General features: G+C 42.6%; 1 protein-coding gene across 1 annotated transcript in view; it reads left to right on the top strand.

Moving 5' to 3' along the window:
* Positions 1–2,125: 2,125 nt before the first annotated feature.
* EPHA1 (EPH receptor A1) overlaps positions 2,126–18,516 on the top strand; it is a 35,445-nt gene continuing 19,054 nt past the window's right edge. Inside the window, exons 1-3 of the mRNA XM_085324709.1 lie at positions 2,126–2,331; positions 5,633–5,700; positions 17,044–17,319. Coding sequence (XP_085180835.1) covers positions 2,139–2,331; positions 5,633–5,700; positions 17,044–17,319 — 537 coding nt within the window. The 5' untranslated portion in view covers positions 2,126–2,138. The remainder of the gene's footprint in view (positions 2,332–5,632; positions 5,701–17,043; positions 17,320–18,516) is intronic.

Here is an 18,516-nt window from a genome sequence, read left to right as displayed (position 1 = left end):
TGAAATTAAGTTATTTCAGATTTTTTGTGTTAGACACATAGAGAATTAGCTTTGCACAATAGTTTACAAGAAAATCCAACCTTTTGATGCACATGCAGAAAGATCATGCCAATGAAATACTTAACAGAGCTGCACAATGATTTCACCTATAATATTCTAATTTATTGACTAAAGCCTCTGCCTCTGTGTAGAGTGTCTACTTTTCCCATTGGAGTTGCAATTCAACGCGAGGGACAGAAGGCAAAGCAACACAGCAGAACTCTTCCAGGTATCAGTAAAGTTTCAAGCATCCAGGATTTCTATTTTGGATAATTCCCACTTGTTACAGACTTGCTGAAAATCTTGATCTGCTGTGACATTAGAACATATTTTATCAGCTACCCTTCTGCATCTTCTGAGAGGCAGCTACAGCAGGTAATAAACAAAAAGTGAATCCCAGCCCATAGAATAACAAAATGGTGCATATGATTTCTGATTCTATCAGCTGGAATACCCTATCAAACAATGCCAAAGGGGAGAGAAGAGGAAAGTAAACCTTCCTGAGGCCATCTTGTCCAATAAGCCTAATGAATCTGTCCCTGCATATTACAAAAAGCTTAGACCAAATATCCTGAATATCTTCCAACTAACGAAACAGAGATAGAAAACCCCCAGATTCTTCACCGCAAGGTTCTTGCACTTTAGATATTCTATAGAGCTATATAATTAGAGACGGATACAAACTCTGCTAGCCCTGAGGAACTGCATGCAAGACCTGAAGTTTCAAGCCTTTTGCCTTAGAAAGGATGTAAGTTCTTAAGCTGTCCTAAAACCTTCCCTTCAGATTGCAGACRGTTCTTTCCCATTCCCATGTCTCTGTGGGCCTCATCTACATTGTCTGATCATGAAGAAAAAGCTAGCTATAGGTCCATCTGCTCCAGTGCTACATCACAGAATGAAGAGGGCCCAATATTTCACAGCTGACRACTGAAATGGATATAGCCCATTACTGCAAACTTAAGCTATGGGATGTAGACAGAGAAACTTTACAYTGGTGCTATGATGGAAGTGGTTTAAATGGAGGGAGAAGGTGGGCGTAAAAATTTGAGACTAATATAGCAGTGCAGACTGAGAAAGAGCACTTTAGATAGGCTTAAACTGGAATAAATTTAAGGGATAATTACTCTGAAAGACTTCAGCATCTGAATTATTTGTATTGACTATTTTACTTCATGTGTTATGTTAAACTTAAAGCTTAGTATTTTGGCTGTTTCCTCTAAAAGGAGCCTGCATTCCTCTTGCTTGTGTTCAACCTCCTTGGGGTAGTTTTTGGTTTTCTAAGATGTGTGATTATAGAATCACAGATTCTCAGAAAGATTTAGGTATAAGGGACCTCTGGAGGTCTGTAGTACCAACTGCTGTGCCCAGCAGGGCTACTCCAGCACTAGATCAGGTTGCTCAGGGCCTTGCCCACATGACTTATGAACACCTCTAAGGATGGAGATTTCCTAGCATTTCTTGGCAACTCGACAAATTCTCTTCTTCAGTCTTCCTAGAGGAGGAGGAAGAAAAGAGCAGGTGAAATGGAGCCCAACAGCAAGTGGAGGAATGCTACCACCTCTGTTTTATGGGATGAGGTATATGGGCAGAGTAGCATCCTTTACAATAGAACAATGTCAGAACGGCAGCAGAGATACCATAAAAAGATGTCCCTCAAGGAAGAAACCTGAGGTCTCGTGAAGTTTTCCTACAGAGAAAGAGAATCCTGGTATCTCAGTTGCTAGATTAACCACAGCAGAGCTGTCCGCAGAGCCAGGAGCAGAGCACAGAGCCCTGGGCAGGACTCCAGAACCTCGGGGAGCTGTGGGGCCAGCCCCAGAGAGAGCGCTGCTCTGAGGTGTTGGATCTGAGCAGGAGTAGGGATAGTAGCAAGGGTAGTCCAGGAGATGGCAATCGGGAGCCTCCTACGGGACTGGAGCAAAGGTAGAGGGAGGCTCCCAGGAAAAAGGGTGGCTGCCTTTAAGGTGGGTTTATTTGCCTGCCAGATGGGAAGTCTGTGACCAGCCCCTTTAAAACAGGTAAAGGCAGTAAGACTTCTCCACCCACTTGCCTTGATCTTTCATCATAACTGTGGGCCAGGCAGGGAGGTTGAGCAATGCATGCGCTCCAGTCAGGAGGGTGCGGGAGAGGTTCATGCACTGGGAGCAGGAGCCAAGGCTCGAGGGCCTGAGCTAGGAGAGCAGGCAGGGGCCGGCAGCATGGAGCGGAGGATATCAAGCAGCAGCATGGAGCTCTCCCTCGGCCTCCTTCTCTTTTGGGCTCTTCTTCCTCCTGARGTGCTGGGGAAAGAAGGTAAGTGGGGGACCTGGCGGTCCCATAGCTGGGCCTGGGTGGGGAGGGACCCCTACATGAGAGCCCCCCACCAAGGAGCAGGGAGCAGGGCCTGGCCAACTCGTGTGGGATTCCAGGGGCATCACGACCCGCCTGAGCAGAGGTGGCAAAGTGCTGCAGAGGTTCTGGTGTTCAGGGAGCAGAGGTTCTGGTGTTCAGGGACAGCAGAAAGGTGTGGGGAGGAAAGGGCAGGAACAAGACCCATTTGACTCTTGGTAGCTGTGTGTATGGAACTCCCAGATGTTCCACCTCTCCTTCCACCTTCTCATAACTGAAGCACAAATGCCTTGGCATAGCTAGTGATCCAGGAGAGATCTGCCTCTGTTTGCATTTAACACAACTGTTGCAGATAACAAGCTTAAACATAAACTCAGAAAGTCCTCCCCACCTTGGCAAAACACCCCCACAATTTCCTCCAAAAACTCTCATGAAATTACCCTTATAGGTAAGGATAGTCATTTTTTTCAGAGTCTGGGAAGGTGAGACATCCTTTCTCACCCATCTCAGTGTTAGAARGTAGAGCTGGGCTGCATAATTTCCTCCTCCACCTCCTCTCTTAAACCTCCTCTGCCTCCCTTCTCTGTCCCACTTAGTCCCTTTTGTTAGACACAGTAATCTTTTTTCTTCCGTCTTGGCAATTCTGCAGTGATTGTGAAACATCTGGTGAATGAGAATTTCATTAAGGAGGTGAGGAAGAATAAATCTCTGCTGTGTTCCCCACCTTCTCGTGCAGTTAATTCCTGCCAGAGACCTATTTTCAAATTTCTGTTTTGCACAGTGAGAGGTGTCAGGGACTTTTCCATCCCAAAGATGGTTCTCTACTTTGGCTGTTCCAGGCCCTCAGTCTGGAGGACTTAGTAAGAAGTCCTAAGTAGGAACTTAGGACCGGCAGTTCAGTCATGGGCTCATCTCAGACTGTGTGTGATAAATGCTCTTTTAAAGTGTTCTTGACTAGCATGTTTGTATTAAGGATTTGGCTAAATGGATGCAGCTAGTAGACATTGTGGAGAAGGCCAACCAAGGTGAGAAGTAATACAAGGTGGTTCCACACAGACTCTGGTTTCCGAAACTGTGTGACCAGTAGTTGGCAGTAACACTCAGGGACTTCTCCCTRCCAGTTTCTCACCTGTTCCTTCAGCTACCAAGTAACTGGAAGAGTAACCATCTCATTTTGGCTGTGCCTKTGATCCGCTCTTCCTGAATGTATCTAGCAGGGAGCAGCCCATTTCTCTTGCACCCTCTTTTATCTGAAGTTTTTCGTCTTCTGGGGAGACCTCCTCCCTTTTGTGGTTCAGCAGGCACAGAGAAATTCCTAGGAGTGAAACTGTGAGCCAAAGAGCCAGTGCCCTAGAGTATTCATATTCTCTGTACTCTCATATTTGCATACTGACTTAATCTCCTTTTTTTTTTTTTTTTTTTTTTTTTTTTAGCATCCCTGCTGGGTGTTTCATTTTGAGAAAGCTCTTTCTTTTGAATGGGCTTTGCCCACTCCAGTTACTTGGTAGCTGAAGGAATAGCTGCTGGAGGTCCAGCTGCATGGCACATGGGCTGTGGGAGGTCTCCTCCCTGCCTTTCCTGAGTCTCTTTCCTTCTGCTGTATACTAGAACTTGCCATGCAGCCCCTCTCACTTCCACATCACTGCTTTAGGCCTGAAGTATGTGGAATAGATATTATCTGGGTGATTGTTCTGGAAGGACAAGCTACCTCACCCTGAGAGTTTTTTGGAGCCAACAACACAAGAATAGTATCTCAAATATCTCAGGGAGATTGAGAGAGAAGTGAGTGAAGAGCCTTGCCTGGATGGGGTGTCTGTGGCTAGGAAGGTTTTGCCATATGACCATGCCAGGTGAGCAGCGAACCTGCAAAACCTGGATTCCTGCTTTTCCCTTCTCCCAATCCTGAGCGAGTGTTTCAGAGGTGAGAACAGCAGTGCAATCCCTCTTATCTCTGATTCTGGGCCCACAGCCTGCTTCCTCATTCCACAGGATTCTTGCTGATCTGCACTTTACACTCTACTAGTTGTAGTTGGCTGGCAGTATTTGTAAAGCAGTCAGATGAGGAGGAGGAAATCTGGTTATTTAAATGCCGTTTAAATGTTACCCCTCCTACTTTTCACCCCCAAATTCTTTTCTAAGAATTTAGAAATGACCTCTCTGAATATACTCACAGGAATCCAAAAGGGAATCCAAGCATTTTTTCCTGTTTCCTACATTCCAAAGCTAGGGCTGCAAAAGTGCACGGAAATCAGTAGTCTGTGCTGGCAGCACCGTGCTTAGAGGGGACCCAAAGCTGCACATCCAGCAGTGCAACTTATCTCAACTCTTCTCTCTCTTCTCTGTTGGCCTAAAAAGCAATACATTTTTAATTTATTTTTGCATCAAGACTTCAGGGCAAACTCTGATCATATTCTGAAATTTCTTTGAGGGCAGACAACAAATAGAAAGCTGAGTTTCTCCTTTATCACACAACTCCAGGAGCCAAATCATAATACACAGGCAAGAGGTGGTAATGCTGTGTCCTGGAGGAGTTAACCCCTTGCTGTCATAGGTTGCAGCTACCCATGGGGATGGAGAGGGGGCAGGGAGTGAAAGRATTTCAAGGCTGGGATCAAATGGTGCACAGCCTTAATCAGAGCTAGAGTGGTAGGCAGTCTAAGAAACTGAGAAGCACTTTATGGCTTTTGGGTACTGTGACACAGTGGAAAATCCCTTTTACAACTTCACACAGCCTCTGTACTTTCCCATGCTTCCAGCTCCCCAGCATTGAATAATACCTCTAGGCGACACTGATTGATCTTTTGTGTTGGTAATTTATTTGATCACCCTCCTCTTTATCCATTTTTTCTGCCCCTTTCCTATTGGAAGGAAAGAAGAGTTTAGGTCCTAATATTGGGTTCCYATCTGAGTAGTTTTAATCTTCTGCCCCCATTTGGGAGCAGCTTTAGAAAGTAGAGTAGATTTCTCATGTTTTAGCATGGAGCTGTGCTTTTGACTGTGCGTAGGGACGTTACTTGCTTGAGCAGAAGATAGAAGGCAGAGCGTCTCATACATTGGGAAGAACTTTTAACTAGTTGCATTGTCGTATCTCTTCCTATCTTTCCTCTGACCATGCTTTTTGATGGTAAAAGAACACAGTGAATGTGGGGTTGTGAGATCAGAAAGCATGTGTAGGCTTTGCTTTCTGTGACAAAACTAGGATGTGGCCACTACATGGGCCATATGAATCGGGTCCCTGATTTTGTTTTCCCCTTCCGGTTTTCAGTGAATCTCCTAGACACAAGCACTGCGCAGGGTGAATTGGGCTGGCTTCCAGATCCTCCAGAAGTGGGGGTGAGTATACACATTCCCAGGAAGAGGAGCCATTGGTAATACTATGTGATGGAAAAACATAATCCATGTTGAAATTTCACCCTGCCTCCCAGAATCAGCCTTCTTCTGCAGCTCTTCTGGGGGTTGCTTGCTTTGTAAGTCCTGCCTCCCTTGCAGCCCCTTCACCTCTGCAGTCTCACCTCTGGCTCTTCAAGGTCTGTAAATCTTCTGATGCATATTTCCATTCAACAGCTTTTAGCGATTCAACATGTCCTTGAAATATATTGTTTTCATGAAATAATAAACTTGAGTGGAGAAAGAGGAAAAATCCAATCATCATCCAGTTATTCATCCTCTAGTATGTTACAAATATAGCTTATGCCTCTTCCTCCTGGCAAATAACCATGGCAGAAACATTTCTGTGCATAAGCCTCTGAGGATTTAGAATCTTTGTCTGTTTAAGATTATTCTGTCTTTTTCCTCTTGAGTATTAAATTGAATGATTCAATTACAARTTTTTTCTTAATTCTTATGATCAGCAGCTGACTGAATAAATAATTGTAAACTGATGGGGCAGCAATCTGGCCTATCAGGTAGGTGTCAGCATTCCAGGACTTCATGTCCAGCCCTGATGCTGTGTCTGACCCACACAACTGATGAGTTAAGCATTTCCCTTTGTTTCYGGGCTGTAAAACTGAGTTGATGGAAGTGCTTCAAAATCTATTCCTGAAAGCCCAGCAAATTTGAATCCAAAAAGGAAGCTGAGCTTTCAGCTATTTTTTGTCAAGCAGAGATGAATGGTCCATCTAGCGCTGTAATTTATGTTAGTGAAAAGTTTGAAGATAGCCTTGCTGTGAGCAGAGGTTTGGAGTAGAGGTCCAGATGTTCCTTCCCACATAAATCTTTCTTTGTTTTTGTGAYAGTTTTGCATTTGTTTGTTCATTAGAATTGTGAGTTTTCATTTTTAGCCCAGGCACAAAAGAACCTCCCAGTTCTATCTGAGCATACATTTTAAACTGTATGTAGTATCTATCCCTATGGATTTGCTAAATCAATTTATATAGGTCTATGATAAAAAACATTGGGCAATACAATATTTGTGTTTAGTTGCTGCAATTATGCCACCCTTGTCTTGTGTGCCTATCTTGAAGTTTTCCTTTCATCTGCTTATTTCCAATTTCTTTCTTTTGGGGGAGGGGGAGGGAAATAGTATTTGCATAATCCAGTCGTATGTTCATGAGTATGTGTGACCAATTAAGTTCCCCATTTGTACTACAGGATGCTGTGTTGTGCCTTTCAAGATGGCATTCTGTCTCTAATTAGTTGTATGGACTGTAAATTAAACAAATTTATATTCCTTGGTGGCTAATAAGTTTTCTTGGGAGGCATGCTGTCACCTGCAACAGCCTTTGCTTGCAGAAGAGTCTTTTTTCCCAGTAACTTTAACATTGGATATCCATTTTTCAGAAACCACATGATCTCTGCTGCTCCTACTAATTGCCAAATCATGCCATCCTTATCTTATCAATGCGTATAAGTATCTGAAGGGAGGGTGCCAAGGGGATGGGGTGAACTCTTTTCAGTAGTGCTATGTGACAGGACAAGAGGCCACGGGCAAAAACTGAAACACAGGAAGTTCTGCCTGAATCTGAGGAGGAATTTCTTTACTGTGAGAGTGACAGAGCACTGGAAGAGGTTGTCCCAAGTGGTTGTGGAGTCTCCTTCTCTGGAGATATTCAAGGCCCGCCTGGATGCAATCCTGTCTAACATGCTCTAGGTGACCCTGCTTGAGGAGGGAGGGTGGACTAGATGATCTGCAGAGGTTCCTTCCAACCTTACCTATTCTCTGATTCTGTGATTTTTATTATATATTTAAGATTCAGCAATGCTTAGTTGTCAGCTTGTAGCTAGTTTATGGAGTTTATTTTTCCCAAACGATATATTGCATGGATCATAGCATTATTAAAGTTTCCAGATGATTTCCTAATCTCCTTTCTAGACTGCCATTTTTCTCTGCTTACCATGCATAGCGAGGTGAAGGACATACTTTTTTCTGCTTATTCCATACTCTTGCCTGCTTCCATACATACTTGAAAGCGTGGCTACCACTTAAAAACTTTCTACTAAATTTCCCAGTGTGAATGGCATCTGACCTGCTCAACTTCTCCAAAGCCTAGCTTCACACAGGACTAAGGATGTGCATGTAATCCTAGGGACCTAAAGTATCCCAGAGGCTACACATAAATTTGCTGTTGACTGGGGAAGAGAAGACTGAGGGGGGATCTTATCAATGTGTACAAGTACCTGAAGGGAGGGTGCCAAGGGGACGGGGACAAACTCTTTTCAGTTGTGTCATGTGACAAGACAAGAGGCAATGGGCAGAAATTGAAGCACAGGAAGTTCCGCCTGAATGTGAGGGGGAATTTCTTCACAGTGAGAGTGACAGAGCAGTGGAACAGGTTGCCCAGAGAGGTTGTGGAGTCTCCTTCTCTGGAGATATTCAAGGCCCACCTGGATGCAACCCTGTCTACCATGCTCTAGGTGACCCTGCTGAGCAGGGGGGTTGGACTAGTTGATCTCCAGATGACCCTTCCAACCTTACTGATTCTATGATTCTATGATTCTACAGTTATCATGGCTCCAAAAACACTTGAAAAACTTTAGTCTTGATGGAAAATCCCCTTGCGTATTCTGTGGCCCATAGTTTCACAGGAGGTTTGATTTTGATTGCAGCAGCTGCTAAAACTATGTGGATGCAACTCCAGCGAGCCGGTGCTCATATATACGTGTGTGTGTGTGTGTGTGTGTGTGCGTGTGCATATATCTCTATACACACACACACACACACACACACATACATGTATGTATGCATGTATATATATGCTTATATATACATACATATGTATATATTTGTATTTTTTGCATCTCTTATTTTTGTATTATATCCTAGGTATAGTAAAAATTATATTGGTCAATTATTTTTCTTTAGGTAACAGAATAGATAAATACCCATGACCTGTCAGCAACTTTTATATCATTGGCCACAAGATATTGTTTAAATGCCTTCAGGTTTTAGCAAGGCTAGGTAGTCCTCAGCTGAATTAAGATTTCCCAGAAGATGACTAGGTTCTGTTTTCACTATTCCTATTCAGACGCATATGCCTAGCCATGAAGGAAATAGGTGTTATGGCCCACAAAGCCCTCAGTTTGCAAGTGATAACAGCTTGGCACTTCTATTTCATTAAACCTAGGCAGCTTGCTTAATTAGACTTCTTCATATCTTACCCAGATAGCCCTACCTGGAACAAGCCTCAGACAGTCACCTTTTTGTAGCATCTAAAGACAGTGCAAAAAATAATCATCATAAACACTGCTGTGTGCATCTGTCCCACAGCTGCTGAGAATGAATATTCTTTAGGATCTAACTCAAAGGGATATTAGCACCTCTGAGATTCTGGAATAGAGTAGCATTATATACCTCAGCCTGCTCTCAACTTAAGTATCAGTAACAGCTTTGCTGTTGTTGATACACAGATTGGTGGGGAGACATGCTGATGATAATTCTGTTAAGTGGAAAAAAAAGTTATCTTTCGTGGATTTGGGAGAGAAAGAAAAAAATGTTACTCATGTCCAGGTATACTTTAGTTTACTCAAATATTGATCAGAGAGGTGAGAGAGGGAGTATGAAAAGTGAGATGAGAAGAAGTAAACTATAAATTAATAACTGCATAGTGGGCCATATTGCAGAAGCCGTAACAGATAGCTCAGGATGAATTTACTGCTCCAGAACCAAGTAGCAATCTCAGCTACTCAACTCAATTCTGTGACTTGAAGGGGCAGAAAAGACCATGCTCTGAGCCAAAGTGAGGATCCTGTACAACCATTACATCATCACCATAAAATCTCAGGCACTGAAATGATGACAGCCATGTTGCCTAGCAACTTCAGCAAGCTGATTCACCCTTTTATAGCTGTTGAATGAGAGTGGACAGAGTTCACTGAACTTCCCTAGATCAACAGGAAAACACCACAAGGCAGCTGGAGCTTAAGACCAAAGACTATTTAAAGTTAACCCCCCAAAAAAMTTTTTATTTCAATATTGAGTGGAACACTTGATATAAAATAGTCATGGCTGAGTTTGCAGGCAGGCAGATTACAAAGGAAAATGCCTTATATCTCTTGTTGCCTGCTGTGTCCTTGCTGGGTGAGCCCTTGCACTGAAGTGTGATTCTTACCACCTTAGGAACTGAGTTGTAGAAAATGTTGCACTTTCACTCTGATTTCTTAACGGGTTATTTCCACTTCTAAGGCCTGATTCCTGGCTTCTCCGTGCTTGAGGTGCAGGCTGCCAGCTCCTCACTGTGACTTCCATGCTACCACCTGCAGCTTCTCTTCCCTAAGCATATCTGATCATCCCACAGAAAATGCAGAATTATGCTATGCCTGTGTGGAATTCCACCCGATCTGTTGCTCATCTTTAACAGACACTAATATAAACGGAGAACGTACTGTCCATAACAAGCAGACTTGTGTCCTATTTTCTCTAGAAATATTAGAAGCGTACTTGACAGTAAAAGTGACAAGTTATATTGATATTTTGACACCATACAAGGCCTTTTCCTTGAAAAAAAAAGTCACTTCCATTTATGGTAGATACTATACAACATACACCACAATGCATGAGTAACTTGAAAGGTATCAATTGCTTTATTGGAAATATGACTTTAGCTATCAATTCTGAAATCTTAAGATGTACCATGTGGTTTTTGCCTCCTCTCATTTTTGCAGTTATTGAAATCGTCAGTGGTATTACCAGAACAGGTACATGAGACTTCTAAACTACCTAGATGAAATCTGCCTCACTGAGTAGCGTCTGTTGCAAGCAGAATTGTTTTCCTTAATGCAGCCAGACAGTTCAGAGAATCAGCAGACAACAGAACCTGAATTTGATAAACATGTTATATAATCAATGCACTGGAGTCTGTATGCTTTCCACAGGGGCATAAATACAAGTTAAATTTGAAGCAGATGAGTGGGATGGAGACCTATGTACTAGTGCCCTGAAGGACAATTAATTACCTAACAAAGTTGCTCCTCCCCGAAAATAATCAATTGTCAGAAAAAATAACATCTCACCCAGAAAGATATTGCAAACATTGTAAACATCACTTCTATGTTCAGTTATATCAAAGGCTCCAGGATGATGTGATGAAATCAAACTTTCTTGACCATTGTCAAAAGACCAAAGAAATAAAAGCAGACTCTCTGCTGTTCTCAGATCTAAAGTTATACGACTCATAAAGTAGATAAGCTCAGGAAGTGTGGGTTAGGTGAGAGGACAGTGAGGTGGATTGAGAACTGGCTGAAAGGCAGAGCTCAGAGGGTTGTCCTCAGTGGCGTGGAGTCTAGTTGGAGGTCTGTGGCTAGTGGTGTCCCCCAAGGCTCAGTACTGGGGCCAGTCCTGTTCAGTTTATTCATCAATGACCTGGATGAGGGGACAGAGTGCCTCCTCAGCAAGTTTGCTGATGATACCAAACTGGGAGGAGTGGCTGATRCACCAGAGGGCTGTGCTGCCATTCAGAGAGACCTGGACAGGCTGGACAGGCTGGGTGGAGAGGAACCTCATGAAGTTCAACAAGGGCAAGTGCAGAGTCCTGCACGTAGGGARAAATAACCCCATGCACCAGTACAGGCTAGGGTCTGACCTGCTGGAGAACAGCTCTGCAGAGAAGGACCTGGGAGTGCTGGTGGATGACAAGTTGACCATGAGCCAGCAATGTGCCCTTGTGGCCAAGAAGGCCAGTATTATCCTGGGGTGCATTAGGAAGACTGTTGCCAGCAGGTCGAGGGAGGTGATCCTGCCCCTCTACTCAGCCCTGGTGAGGCCTCATCTCGAGTACTGTGTCCAATTCTGGGCTCCCCAGTACAACAGAGACACGGAGGTACTGGGGAGAGTCCAGTGTAGGGCTACGAAGATGATCAGAGGACTGGAGTACCTGCCCTATGAGAAACAGCTGCAAGAGCTGGGCCTGTTTAGCCTAGGGAAGAGAAGACTGAGGGGGGATCTTATCAATGTGTACAAGTACCTGAAGGGAGGGTGTCAAGAGGACGGGGACAAACTCTTTTCAGTTGTCCCGTGTGACAGGACAAGAGGCAATGGGCAGAAATTGAAGCACAGGAAGTTCCGCCTGAATGTGAGGGGGAATTTCTTCACAGTGAGAGTGACAGAGCACTGGRCCAGGTTGCCCAGAGAGSTTGTGGAGTCTCCTTCTCTGGAGATATTCAARRCCYGCCTGGATGCAACCCTGTCTACCATGCTCTAGRTGACCCTGCTGAGCAGGGGGGTTGGACTAGTTGATCTCCAGATGACCCTTCCAACCTTACTGATTTTATGATTCTATGATTCTAAGTGTCACCACACTTCTTTTATCATCAATATCTAAATTGTCTTCTATACCAGCTAGGAATGTGCAAGAGCATTGAGAAACTTAGGATGAAGGGTCACAGCAACTTAATTCTGAAATATTTTTGTGACACCAGTGTTGTGATGGTATTTTTGACTTGCTGGTCTAGCATTATCGACTGACAGATTTTTGTGAGATCTATTCAGCTAAAGAGGAGCTGTTCACTGTATCAGAGTAGGTATCAGCAATATGCCTCTATTGTCACAGTCTTTTTCTCTGAGACACTGAGGTAGTATAGCAGGGTCTGTAATGTATGGTTGGCCTTCAACCCTGAATCTCTCCCAAGAAGTAGAGTTAATGCAACTGTTTTTTTGTCATGATGTTATGCAAATGCCATACAAAATTCAAAGACACTCTATAGGCAAAATGCAGCCATTTCTCTCCTGTTTCTGTGCAAGCAGGCGAAGGAGATTGGAGCTCTTACGTAATGTGTGTTCTGTTAGGGGGTTGCAGGCTTGAGACAGAGCGATGTATCATTGCTGAGAAAGATCGTTCTGAGAGTTTTCTTAGGGAAGAAAGTTCATGGATTAAAATAGTCCTTTGAATTCTGTGGCAAATTAAATGGKAAAGATGTAGTTTGATAAGCCTAGGTAAATTGTAGCAGGCTGCCCTACCTCAGACTGTCTTTTGATCTTAGTACTACTCTCTAACCCAAAGTCAGACAAGTCAGTGTTTTTCAGTATATGAACTCCTAATTTTTCCAGACATGCATCTTAGTTTAGTAACTTTAGCTCACTCTCAAGATATTTCCTTTGTTCTTACCTTTTGTAAGTCCCTTAAAAATATCTCTGTGCCTCTCCCCAGGGGTCTGCAGGCAACAGCTGGGTCATATGAGGCAGGACCTTATCTGAAAGGAGACAGGGCAAGTTCCTGGGAAGCCAGAGATGCAGACAGCATTACTGTGGCAATGCACAAGCTCTTGTGACTCCCATCTGAGTCTGTAAAGATTAACAGTACTGTCACAATCATCTGCTGCCTTTGTCACTGGTAGCCTAACACTTTATATCAATGATGAAATTTTTATTCACCTTCATAAAAGTCTTTTTTCCGTAAAAAAGACTACAACCAAAAGAGACCACCTTACTGATGCCTGCAGAGACTCAGACAGTTGCCCCAACACATATGAACTGTCTCAGTTCATTTCCATCTTACTGCATACCCTAAAAACAATAGCTCTCAGATGGACGGAGGAATGATAGGTTGTCTTATACAGGCTCGTTGACCCAGTCCTAATCTACAGAAAGCTCATAGTTAGAAGAAATAGAGTAGCCCTTCCTTTGGTTTCAGAACTTCAAACTGTATTGTCAGTTCAGAGTCAATCAAGACAGATATTAAAAGGTATGCACAGGGCCCTCTCTTATCTTTGGACCTTTACTCACAAGGCAGACCAAACAGATACTGTTTACACCACATGTCCATTGATGCCCTTCCAGTTTATTATTCAACTCATTCTGAACTGGCCTCATAAAGACAGCTCCTCTTCTCTATTTCTTTCTTCATATTGAATCTGACCTAGCCATGGAAGAAAGTGGCCTTCCTTTTCCCTAAATTTATGGTACTCTGAGGTCATTGAGATAGCACTTTTGCTAAACTATCTTTGAGGTTTTTCATTCACTTACTGCTAATTGCTGTACTAAGTTGTTTTAGCCTGATTTGCTACTAGAATTGTTTTACTCTGTATTATACCATCAGATTGTGACTATTAAGAAAACATCTCTGGAATTAAGTGCCTGTGTTAGTGTATGGATTGATGAGAAGCACAAAGCACCCTTTTAACCTCAAATCCAATGGCCACATTTTTAGGTTTTTTAGAAAGTCAACCTACTAATTTATGACCCTTTTGAATGCATTGGCCTTCGTTTTCTTAGCAGCTCTTTAAGAATTCTAAAAGTTTAAGAAGGTAAAGAGCAGTTTAAAGGCAGTTTAAATTTGAACTTAAGAAAGAATTTCAATTTAAAAGAGTTTAAGAGGAGTTTTAAAGAATAGAATTTAAAGAGGTTTAAGAACTTGTTAGCTGGCTTGGAGAAGGGGATTGGACTAGATGATCTCTAAGGGTCCTTTCCAACCCAGATCTTTCTATGATTCTGAGTCTCATGAGAAAGTTTTCTGTAGCATCATAAATCCACAGTTCACTCACTGCTAAATTTCCCATCTGATGACAAAATTGTGGCAATTCAAGTAAGGATACAGTCTGGAATGAAATGGGTATAAAGTTATATTTTCAAGGGAGATGGATTCAATATCATTGGCAGAAAAGCTGGAGAGTCAGGCAATTCATACTGACTGAGCCAAACTGCCACACACTTTCATTAAGAATATTACATTAAAAATGAGAGGTATCCATTTTGATTTTGCAGCAGATTCTTTGAGGATGTGAGACAGTTGCCTAGCAACTTCTGGACTCATCACTCTTTCATTAAGTCTTGTATGTAACAGTTCTTCTCTACTACTTTGAATTTAAAAGCTTCACTGATGAATGAATAGAAGTCACAGGCATATTTAACTATCATTCTGTATTGTTAGCATAAATAATATCCTCTTTTTACTTCCTATATCCATCAGTAGCAGAGTCTAAAAGAACCAAGTCTGACTACTGTATTATTTGTTTGCACCACGCTGCATATGAGACTGTACAAGTGGACAGTGGTAAGACTCTGCCTGAAGAGCTCAATTTGGAAGAAGTTGAGCTGAGATGAGCTAAGAAACGCAGGAGTTAGCTGCTAGATTTTTTCCAGTACAGAGTTTACAGTAAATTTTTCTGCTAGAGATGTAAGTCACTATTGAAAATGAAACTTTGATCTCATGTCACTTTTGAAAGAGGTATGTTCAGGACATGCATCACATCAGCTCACATTTTTGATAAGTGATATTTGTTACAAGACCAGACATTCTTCTTTCTATGTAACATATTTCCAGTTTGGACTGAGGTTTAATGCCTTTCTAGTCTAGTGTTCAAAACATACAAAATCACTCAGCTTTCTGGTGGCTCTTCTCTGTGGCACTGCCTTAGGACAACTTGCTAATGGCAACTTGTCTAACTCTAGGCCTTAAAATGCAACCATGCATTTCCCATCAGCTTGGTGGAGGCAGACATCCATGGAAAAATGCTTCTAAAAGACAGTGTTAACATCAGCAATTTCTTGTGAAAGCTACTTTTTTCTTGTACACCTTTATAATTTCATCTTCTCTTCTATTTCAACATACTTAAGAATGTCTTCTAAATTCAATTCTGTAGCACTTTCCAGACTTTTTACTGTGAAATGATGCAACGAGTAATTAACTGATTACCTCTTCTGACAGATCAATTTAGATCAGTCTATTTCTCTCTTGTGGTATCATAAGTCCTATGATCTATGTAGGTAAAATAGGTGCAAATCCCATGTAGTGCAGATCGTATTAACAGGGCGGGATAACACTGGAGATTAATTACATGGGGAAAGACGAAACAAGAAGGGACACATAGATACCATCTGCAGAACTTCCTGGGAGGAGATTGCTAGTATGCATTTAGGTAAACGGCTGTAAACAGCTAGATATGAGCCTATGCTATGATCAGGGCTTGCAAGCTTGGACAAAGCACTAGCAATTTTCAGAGTGGGGCTGCACAGGAGGTATGCTCTAAGTCATGGCATAAAACCAGAGCCTTTTTTGCCACTCGGTAGCTCCATCTCTCAGACTCCACTAGTCAGCAGAGTGACCTACGGGCCTGCATCTGGTCTGCGCGATAGCAAGCACGGTGAGAGGCTATAGGGCTGTGCTGTGAGTGCAGGAGGTCATGGTGCTAGAGAAAAGAAATGTGTGAATCTCACGCTCAGCCCATGAGACTCGATAAGCCTGAAGTAATATAGAGACTGAGGCCTTGTTTAAATTGCATCTAACCTGGGGTGCAATTTAAAATTAAGAAGTTTAAACTTGTGCCAGCACTTATGTAGGTACTTGTTTCAATTTAATTTGATTAAACATTTAAAACATAATGAAAAAAGCACTCTTCATATGGAGGTAAAAAGAGGATCTAAGTTATTTTTCCTGTTGACAAACCTTCCTTTCCAAGTTTTGAGTTCTCATGTGTAACTTTACAGTGAACACTCCTTCCATTTCATACCTGATCTGTAATGAGGAAACAAAACTAGAAGCATACAAAATTGAGCAAAAGTGTATATTAAAATACTTATCAAACTCTACTGGACTCATACAAATAATAACAGCAAGGTCATGTGACTGGCTGTGCCTATGTCTTCCTCCCAGCCAATATTTACCTGGAGTAGAGGCAGAGCCTAGTATGAAGTTAGGAAAATCAACTGAATTTTAACAGGTAAATTAGGGTTTGCAAAATCTCAGACTTAATGAGTACCTGCTCTGGCATGGTCCTCCCAGAACTGACCTACCCATTGTGGCAGGCCATCTCTTCCCTTACCTCAAAGTGTTGTTGTCTTTAGAAGATGCTTTTACACCTGGTCCTTCTGCAACATTATTTTCAGAGGCAGATAAGAATTCTGCTCTGGCATTTCCTATCATATCCTTTGAATGTAAACAATGGGAGAAAGATGCTGCCAATACATAGAAGCAGGTGGATCTTTTTCTAGTCCTAGAATGAGAAGAAATAAGCCAAGGTAGGATGAAGGGATAGATGAGGGTCCATGCACTGTGGTCCCTTTCAGTTTGTCATGAGTCAGGTTCTAATCACAGTGTCCCCTCTGCTCCTTGTGTAAAGAGTTTAGGCAGGTTTGGGCTCTGGACTAGATGAAGCTTTTGCTCAGCATAAGAGACTATTCAGCTAGACAGACTTTGAGCCCAGGATGCTATGGGAATGGATCTTGTAGGCTGCATTTTGTCATATTTGAAGCGCAACTTGTCTCAGATCTGTCTAACAATGTGTGTTTTTTTTCTGCCCTGGGAACAGTGGAGTGAAGTGCAGCAGATGATAAATGGTACCCCTGTCTATATGTACCAGGACTGCAGTGTGCTTTCTGAGGGCGATACTGATCACTGGCTTCGCACAAATTGGATCTATCGGGGTGAGGCAGCCTCCCGCATTTATGTGGAGCTAAAGTTCACTGTGAGGGACTGCAAGAGCTTCAAAGGTGAAGTGATCACCTGCAAAGAGACCTTCAATCTCTACTACATGGAATCTGAGCAAGATGTTGGGATCCAGTTCCGACGACCCCTGTTCATCAAGGTCTGTAGTGCTGGGGGTGAAGACTGTTTCAAATCTTTCAGCTTAAACTAGGTGTGTCTTGCTGACCAGAAGAGGCCAAGGGAACCAGAGTTGGAGAGTGGTAGGGGAATGGATTGTGAGCATTGTTCTTATAATAAGCTCTGTCACCAATGCCTCACTGTTATACTCAGAGCAGTCTTTGCCACAGGAGGTAATAGTTTTCAAATGAGATCAGACTTCTGTTCCACTTAACCACTTGTTTAATTTGACACACTTTATGTAAGGATTCTAAAGAGTTATAACAACGTTAAATTTTTACATCAATTTTTACAGATAGAAAGCAGAGACCAAAGAAATTTGACTTGCTTTAGGTAATAAAATAAGATTAGACCAAGAGAACCAAACCCAATTCAGGTCTCTGGACTCCTGATCATTTGCTGAGATTGTTATAAGATATAGGGTGTTTTCTATAAAACTGGAGCTGACAGCTTGTTATAATGAAATTCTCCCTTGTGTAAAAGTATTTAGCTCCCCTATATTCTACTTGCTGTACTTGCTGCCCTGATGTGGCCTCTTGCACAGAAACATTTAAATTCCAGAACAGGGAACCTCAGCTTTTTTTCTAGAACACAGTTCTGTCCTAAAAGAAGCCACAAACCTAAATTATTTGACTGCCATTTCCTCTGTAGTTTAAAAGACATGTTATGAAAACAAAAAGCTCTAAAGGCTAACACAGGAAGAGCAAGACTCTTGCATCTGATGCCCCTCCTTCCCCAGTGCTTCCATCACCTCCCCTGCAGCAGGGGCCTACCATGTGAATTTGTGTGATACTTCCACAACACCTAAAACTACTCTGTGATCCCACTGCCAGATGCAGCTGCTGAACAAATCCTTTAATCTGCTACCCAGCTATGGAGAGCAGGTGGTGTTATGTAATGAGGAGTGGAGTGGCTCTRTTAGCAAGCTGGCTGAGAAGGAAGGCCTCTCCATTTGCAGCCCAACTCTTCCACATAACATGATGCCGTTGAGGCATTCCCCTCTCACCCCAGCATATGAAGCGTATCTCACTCATTCTCATTCTTTCTTTGCTGAGGAATGTAAGAGCTTAGAAGCATTTTTCACCTAAGTGAGAAATTATCTTAGTGATAAAATGTGTTGAACACTGCATGACAACTGCCTTGGTGCAGAAGACCTGATCTTCATGAAGTGCAGTCTGGA

The sequence above is a fragment of the Rhea americana genome, unplaced genomic scaffold, assembly GCF_003343005.1.
Source record: "Rhea americana isolate MKP2758 unplaced genomic scaffold, rheAme1 scaffold_92, whole genome shotgun sequence".
NCBI lineage: Eukaryota > Metazoa > Chordata > Aves > Rheiformes > Rheidae > Rhea > Rhea americana.
This window is presented reverse-complemented; position numbering and strand designations above follow the sequence as displayed.